The sequence below is a fragment of the Cottoperca gobio genome, unplaced genomic scaffold (genome assembly GCF_900634415.1).
Source record: "Cottoperca gobio unplaced genomic scaffold, fCotGob3.1 fCotGob3_220arrow_ctg1, whole genome shotgun sequence".
Lineage (NCBI taxonomy): Eukaryota > Metazoa > Chordata > Actinopteri > Perciformes > Bovichtidae > Cottoperca > Cottoperca gobio.
In genome coordinates, this window is record NW_021166853.1 from 139,816 (window position 1) to 148,875 (window position 9,060).

At 39.1% G+C, this 9,060-nt stretch overlaps 1 protein-coding gene across 1 annotated transcript; it reads right to left on the reverse strand.

The window, feature by feature from the left end:
• Positions 1–2,197: 2,197 nt before the first annotated feature.
• Positions 2,198–5,415, reverse strand: LOC115004914 (tripartite motif-containing protein 16-like). Its single transcript, XM_029426649.1, is given in 4 exon segments — positions 2,198–2,436; positions 3,333–3,669; positions 3,672–5,086; positions 5,272–5,415. Coding segments are annotated over 2 exon segments (1,668 nt in total). The 5' UTR covers positions 5,049–5,086; positions 5,272–5,415; the 3' UTR covers positions 2,198–2,436; positions 3,333–3,378.
• Positions 5,416–9,060: the final 3,645 nt, after the last annotated feature.

A 9,060-nucleotide genomic window follows, 5' to 3' on the forward strand; every position in this document is an offset into this window, starting at 1 on the left:
CTGTGAGACGAGAGGAAACATCAGAACATCTTCTGTGAGACGAGAAGAAACATCAGAACATCTTCTGTGAGACGAGAGGAAACATCAGAACATCTTCTGTGAGACGAGAGGAAACATCAGAACATCTTCTGTGAGACGAGAAGAAACATCAGAACATCTTCTGTGAGACGAGAAGAAACATCAGAACATCTTCTGTGAGACGAGAGGAAACATCAGAACATCTTCTGTGAGACGAGAAGAAACATCAGAACATCTTCTGTGAGACGAGAAGAAACATCAGAACATCTTCTGTGAGACGAAACATCAGAACATCTTCTGTGAGACGAGAGGAAACATGAGAACATGAGAGTGTGTGTGTGTAACTGTGTGTGTAGATGTAAACTCTCCACAGCTACATTACATAACGCCTCATGTACATATTAAACACTTGTAATATAAACTGTGTTGATGTGAGTCATGAAGTGGGGAAGCTTCATGATATCTGTTAGTCACATGTTTGACCCTGTTCACCTGTAGTGTGTACAACATGTATGACCCTGTTCACCTGTAGTGTGTACAACATGTATGACTCTGTTCACCTGTAGTGTGTACAACATGTATGACTCTGTTCACCTGTAGTGTGTACAACATGTATGACCCTGTTCACCTGTAGTGTGTACAACATGTATGACTCTGTTCACCTGTAGTGTGTACAACATGTATGACTCTGTTCACCTGTAGTGTGTACAACATGTATGACTCTGTTCACCTGTAGTGTGTACAACATGTATGACCCTGTTCACCTGTAGTGTGTACAACATGTATGACTCTGTTCACCTGTAGTGTGTACAACATGTATGACCCTGTTCACCTGTAGTGTGTACAACATGTATGACTCTGTTCACCTGTAGTGTGTACAACATGTATGACCTCTGTTCACCTGTAGTGTGTACAACATGTATGACTCTGTTCACCTGTAGTGTGTACAACATGTATGACTCTGTTCACCTGTAGTGTGTACAACATGTATGACTCTGTTCACCTGTAGTGTGTACAACATGTATGACTCTGTTCACCTGTAGTGTGTACAACATGTATGACTCTGTTCACCTGTAGTGTGTACAACATGTATGACTCTGTTCACCTGTAGTGTGTACAACATGTATGACTCTGTTCACCTGTAGTGTGTACAACATGTATGACTCTGTTCACCTGTAGTGTGTACAACATGTATGACCCTGTTCACCTGTAGTGTGTACAACATGTATGACTCTGTTCACCTGTAGTGTGTACAACATGTATGACTCTGTTCACCTGTAGTGTGTACAACATGTATGACTCTGTTCACCTGTAGTGTGTACAACATGTATGACTCTGTTCACCTGTAGTGTGTACAACATGTATGACTCTGTTCACCTGTAGTGTGTACAACATGTATGACCCTGTTCACCTGTAGTGTGTACAACATGTATGACTCTGTTCACCTGTAGTGTGTACAACATGTATGACTCTGTTCACCTGTAGTGTGTACAACATGTATGACCCTGTTCACCTGTAGTGTGTACAACATGTATGACCCTGTTCACCTGTAGTGTGTACAACATGTATGACTCTGTTCACCTGTAGTGTGTACAACATGTATGAATGTTACAATACATATCTTTAAAGGAGCTTTTTCTCACACTCTTCAGCAGAAGTCTCCACTTCAGCAGCACTTACATACACCAAACTTTCCACTTTCATTCCTCTCTATATTCTGAAGCTTTGTGCAGAGGGCTTTGTTCACATGTCACTCACAGCTCATGTTATACATGAAGTGGGGAAGTGTCAGCTGATATGTGTGAGCTGTTTATTTGAGCCTGTTCACCTTCATGCAGGAGTTCATTAGAGCTCGTCTTCACTGAACACATGAATACTTGCTGCAGTGTGTCGATGTGTTTCACAGAAGAAGTACTGCAGTATCTGGAAGGTGGAGCTCAATATTAAAGAGTGCAGAAGTTATTGGATGCAGATTGTCATTAAAATAAGAAGCAGCAGGTGGAGCCAGACACACACACAGACTGACAGACAGTTCAACAGTCACTGCTCCTACTGTTGAAGCAGGTCAGTGAACGCACCTTGATCTCTGTGTTGATGCATCTGCTCCACCTGGATCCTCCTGCACACCAACACACAGACCAGAGAGCATGCTGGGAAACTACAGCAACACAAAGGTCCTTTAAATCCTTCAAACTGCACATTTCATGACTTTCATTTGTACGTTCTTTCATTTCCCCACTCGACAGACACAAAACATGTCTCCTTATTACTGTAGTGATAATATTGATCTGCAGTAATACAGTAGTTTCATATTCACAGCTGATCTATAAGACAACATCTGATCACCACGTGCTGCTACTTTGCTCAGTTATTGTCTCCGTCAGCTTCACATTGTCTCCGTCAGCTTTGTTTGATACCCTGGAATGAAGACAAGAAGAAAAGACTTGATGTTTGTTTATTCATCATGTGAAGCTGCACTTTGTTCTCACATCAGTAAAGTTCAATGACTTCATGTACACGTTCACTTTGAGCACAATGTCAGCATGTGAAAGACAAGAATGAATCCTCTGCTGATGGATTATGATCAGGATAAGTACACTTCTATAAGCCCTCATAACAACAACAACACATCAATGTGCTTCTAGACGTCTTTCTAACAGAACAAAGTGTCCAGGATGAAGCTGCTGCTTCCTCTCTGAACACATGCAGTGGAAGAGAAACAAGATAGAAATACATCAACACAAATATTCATCAAACATTGAGTGGACATGTTGATGCAGAGACAGCAACATGATGAGCAGTGAGAGCCTCCATGGCTCCACAGACAGAGGGAGCAGCTCCACCTAAACAAAGTCCCACATTACACAACCACTGATGACGTCAAGCACCGCCCACAATGTTTGAGTGACAGCTGAACAAACGCCACAACAATCAGCCGTCGGCACAAACACGGAGACGAAATACGTTTCAGAGTTTAAACACAGAGCTGAAGCCGCTTCCCTTAAATCACACGTTCACATTCATTTTAAAGGAAGAAGTCTTTTTAGTCTTAACATGTTTAATACAAACCCCACCCAGGATGAGGGTCATGTTCAACTTCACTGTTAACATTACAAGAACATTGTGTTCAAAGTAAATGTGATCTGTGATCAACATTCACAGGAAACTATCTGCTCACACTTCATCCTGGTGTCACACAAACCTCCTGCACTTATATTGTGATTATTATTCAGGTTCATTGTACAGCTGATCATCTGGAATATAATATGAAACATAGAACATGTCACTTAGTCCGGGGGGGTTAGTTTACTCACTGAGAGAAGAAGACTCCCTGAAGGAGAACCAGAGATTTACTTCTGTCTACTTGAGTTTACAGAACTCAGCAGTGGCTCCAGGAGAATAATAATATAAACTAACTCCAGCGTAGAGCGGCTGAGAGAATGTGTGGTGGACTCTGTGCAGGAGAGTCATGGTGTCAGAGACGCTGTAGAAGGACAGAACACCTGCTCTGTGATCCAGGTACACTCCGAGTCTGGAGGACGCAGGACCTGAGACGGGAGTGTCGACTTTGTTGTGATAAAATATATAACTGTCATCGTCACAATATAACATCCAGGATTTATCATTACATCCAAATCCACATTCACCCCCCCCCCTGCTCTGCTGATGTTCTTGTATGCGACTGCTACATAAACTCCCCCGCTCCGCTCCACCTCCCAGTAACTACGTCCAGTCAGACTCTCTCTACTCAGCACCTGAAGACACCATGTGAATCTGTCTGTGTGACGAGAATAAGACTGATGTTGACTCATTACTGTCACTTTTCTGCCCCCCTCAGATAATAACAGCTGTGTGTGTGCTGTGTTTGGATCCAGTGTGATGTCACGTGAATACTTTAAGAATCCAGCTCTGGTCTTGGGCTCTGCTGACAGTGAAACATCCACTTCAGTCCCAGTCTGTGAGATGTTTGTCCACTTCTCTCTCAGAACGTCCTGGAGTTCATCTGTGACTTGTGACACAGCCGCTGTCACTTCCTCAAAGTATCTGAGAGGGATGTTGATGCTGGAGGAGAGTGTAGACTCACTGAGTGGGGACAGTGAGGGGTAGTTGTGTAGAAACTGGTTGTGGTCCTCTGTGTGTGCGAGCTGCTTCAGATCAGCGTCTTTCCTCTTCAGCTCAGTGATCTCCTGCTCCAGCTTCTCCTGAAGCTCTTTGACTCGACTCACTTCACTTTCCTGCTGCGATCTGAGCTGCTGCTTCACATCAGAGCTTCTTTTCTGCATGAGACGGATCAGCTGAGTGAACATCTTCTCACTGTCCTCCACTGCTCTGTCAGCAGAGCGATTGATGACCTCCACCTCCTGCTGAAGCAGCTTCACATCTTTCTCTCCATCCTGGATTCTCTGCTGGATGTTTAGTCGACTCCCCTCGAGCTCTCTCTGCCTCTCAGTCCTTTCTGCTGCAGCTGAGACTGTGTCGTGGCCTTTATGTTCCTCCAGAGAGCAGAGATAACAGATACACTGCTGATCAGTACGGCAGAACATCTTCATCACCTCATCGTGACGAGAGCACATGTTCTCCTGGAGCTTCTGGGAGGGCTCCACCAGCTTGTGTTTCTTTAATGGAGCCACATCATGATGAGGCTGGAGGTGTTTCTCACAGTAAGAGGCCACACACTGCACACAGGACTTGAAGGCTTTCAGTTTTCTCCCAGTGCAGACATCACATCCCACATCTTCAGGTCCAGCATAGCAGTGATCAGCAGGAGCAGCTTGGAGTCCAGTCTTCTTCAGCTCCTCCACTACAGCTGCTAACATGGTGTTCTTCAGCAGGACAGGCCTCGGTGTGAAGGTCTGCCTGCACTGAGGGCAGCTGTGGCTTCTCTTCTCGTCCTCTCCATCCCAGAAGCTTTGAATACAGTTCTTGCAGTAGCTGTGTCCACAGGGAGTCGTCACCGGATCCTTCAGTAGATCCAGACAGATGGAACAAGACAAGGTTTCGCGGTCCAGCTGAACTCCTTTCTGCGCCATTTCTCCTTCACTGCCAGCGACTGTGTGAGTCTCACTTCCTGAGAAGTGTAGGTATAAAGGTCCTCCACATGATAGGAAGAGGAAGGGGGGGGGGGAGCAGGGTGTGACAGATACTGTGTGAGTCTCACTTCCTGAGAAGTGTAGGTATAAAGGTCCTCCACATGATAGGAAGAGGAGGGGGGGGGAGAGCAGGGTGTGACAGATACTGTGTGAGTCTCACTTCCTGAGAAGTGAAACTAGTTTGAGCTGCGATCTCAAAGCATGTGTGTGTGCAGCGAGTGGAGCCTGTCAGCTGTGTGTGTGCAGCGCCATGTTGGTTAGACCCATCCACACAGCTGTAGATCTGCAGGGGAGGGACCAGGAAGTGTATGAGCAGGGGGGGGGGGGGGCGATAACAAGCTCCACCACATTACAAGAAGAGGAGGGGGGGGGGGGGGAGAGCAGGGTGTGACAGATACTGTGTGTTCAACATGTTTCACAAACACTCACTTCAGCTTCAGGAAACTTCTTACAGTCAGTTTAGACTTCAGCTGTAAAAACAAAGGAGTCGTCCTGTAGTGAAGTACAAATACTACAGTAATACTTCAGTACAAGTACAAATACTACAGCAATACTTCAGTACAAGTACAAATACTACAGCAATACTTCAGTACAAGTACAAATACTACAGTAATACTTCAGTACAAGTACAAATACTACAGTAATACTTCAGTACACGTAAAAATACTACAGTAATACTTCAGTACAGTACAAATACTACAGTAATACTTCAGTACAAGTACAAATACTACAGTAATACTTCAGTACAGTACAAATACTACAGTAATACTTCAGTACAAGTACAAATACTACAGTAATACTTCAGTACAGTACAAATACTACAGTAATACTTCAGTACAAGTACAAATACTACAGTAATACTCCAGTACAAGTACAAATACTACAGTAATACTTCAGTACAAGTACAAATACTACAGTAATACTTCAGTACAAATACTACAGTAATACTTCAGTACAAGTACAAATACTACAGTAATACTTCAGTACAAATACTACAGTAATACTTCAATACAAGTACAAATACTACAGTAATACTTCAGTACAAGTACAAATACTACAGTAATACTTCAGTACAAGTATAAATACTACAGTAATACTTCAGTACAGTATAAATACTACAGTAATACTTCAGTACAAGTACAAATACTACAGTAATACTTCAGTACAAATACTACAGTAATACTTCAGTACAAATACTACAGTAATACTTCAGTACAGTACAAATACTAGTACAGTAATACTACAGTAATACTTCAGTACAAATACTACAGTAATACTTCAGTACAAGTAATACAGTAATACTTCAGTACAAGTACAAATACTACAGTAATACTTCAGTACAGTACAAATACTACAGTAATACTTCAGTACAAGTACAAATACTACAGTAATACTCCAGTACAAGTACAAATACTACAGTAATACTTCAGTACAAATACTACAGTAATACTTCAGTACAAGTACTACAGTAATACTTCAGTACAAGTACAAATACTACAGTAATACTTCAGTACAAGTACAATACTACGGTAATACTTCAGTACAAGTACAAATACTACAGTAATACTTCAGTACAAGTACAAATACTACGGTAATACTTCAGTACAAGTACAAATACTACAGTAATACTTCAGTACAGGTACAAATACTACAGGTAATACTTCAGTACAAGTACAAATACTACAGTAATACTTCAGTACAAGTACAAATACTACAGTAATACTTCAGTATAAGTACAAATACTACAGTAATACCTCAGTACAAGTACAAATACTACAGTAATACTTCAGTACAGTACAAATACTACAGTAATACTTCAGTACAAGTACACATACTACAGTAATACTTCAGTACAAGTATAAATACTACAGTAATATTTCAGTACGGTATAAATACTACAGTAATACTTCAGTACAGTATAAATACTACAGTAATACTTCAGTACAAGTATAAATACTACAGTAATATTTCAGTACGGTATAAATACTACAGTAATACTTCAGTACAGTATAAATACTACAGTAATACTTCAGTACATGTATAAATACAACAGTAGTACTTCAGTACAAATACTACAGTAATACTTCAGTACAAGCACAAATACGACAGTAATACTTCAGTACAAGTACAAATACCACAGTAATACTTCAGTACGGTATAAATACTACAGTAATACTTCAGTACAAGTACAAATACTACAGTAATACTTCAGTACAAATACTACAGTAATACTTCAGTACAAGCACAAATACTACAGTAATACTTCAGTACAAGTACAAATACTACAGTAATACTTCAGTAAAGTATAAATACTACAGTAATACTTCAGTACAAGTACAAATACTACAGTAATACTTCAGTACAAGCACAAATACTACAGTAATACTTCAGTACAAGTACAAATACTACAGTAATACTTCAGTAAAGTATAAATACTACAGTAATACTTCAGTACAAGTACAAATACTACAGTAATACTTCAGTATAAGTACAAATACTACAGTAATACCTCAGTACAAGTACAAATACTACAGTAATACTTCAGTACAGTACAAATACTACAGTAATACTTCAGTACAAGTACACATACTACAGTAATACTTCAGTACAAGTACAAATACTACAGTAATACTTCAGTACGGTATAAATACTACAGTAATACTTCAGTACAAGTATAAATACTACAGTAATATTTCAGTACGGTATAAATACTACAGTAATACTTCAGTACAGTATAAATACTACAGTAATACTTCAGTACAAGTATAAATACTACAGTAATATTTCAGTACGGTATAAATACTACAGTAATACTTCAGTACATGTATAAATACAACAGTATTACTTCAGTACAAATACTACAGTAATACTTCAGTACAAGCACAAATACGACAGTAATACTTCAGTACAAGTACAAATACCACAGTAATACTTCAGTACGGTATAAATACTACAGTAATACTTCAGTACAAGTATAAATACTACAGTAATACTTCAGTACAGTACATATACTACAGTAATACTTCAGTACAGTATAAATACTACAGTAATACTTCAGCACATGTACAAATTCTACAGTAATACTCCAGTACAAGTACAAATACTACAGTAATACTTCAGTACTAGTACAAATACTACAGTAATACTTCAGTACAAATACTACAGTAATACTTCAGTACAAGCACAAATACTACAGTAATACTTCAGTACAAGTACAAATACTACAGTAATACTTCATTAAAGTATAAATACTACAGTAATACTTCAGTACAAGTACAAATACTACAGTAATACTTCAGTACAAGTACAAATACTACAGTAATACTTCAGTACAAATACTACAGTAATACTTCAGTACAAGCACAAATACTACAGTAATACTTCAGTACAAGTACAAATACTACAGTAATACTTCAGTACAGTATAAATACTACAGTAATACTTCAGTACAGTATAAATACTACAGTAATACTTCAGTACAGGTATAAATACTACAGTAATACTTCAGTACAAGTACAAATACTACAGTATTACTTCAGTACAGGTATAAATACTTTAGTAATACTTCAGTACAGTATAAATACTACAGTAATACTTCAGTACATGTATAAATACTACAGTAATACTTCAGTACAGTACAAATACTACAGTAATACTTCAGTACAAGTACAAATACTACAGTATTACTTCAGTACAGTACAAATACTACAGTAATACTTCAGTACAAGTACAAATACTACAGTATTACTTCAGTACAGGTATAAATACTTTAGTAATACTTCAGTACAGTATAAATACTACAGTAATACTTCAGTACATGTATAAATACTACAGTAATACTTCAGTACAGTACAAATACTACAGTAATACTTCAGTACAAGTACAAATACTACAATAATACTTTAGTACAAGTACAAATACTACAATAATACTCGTGCAGAGCAGCTGTTAG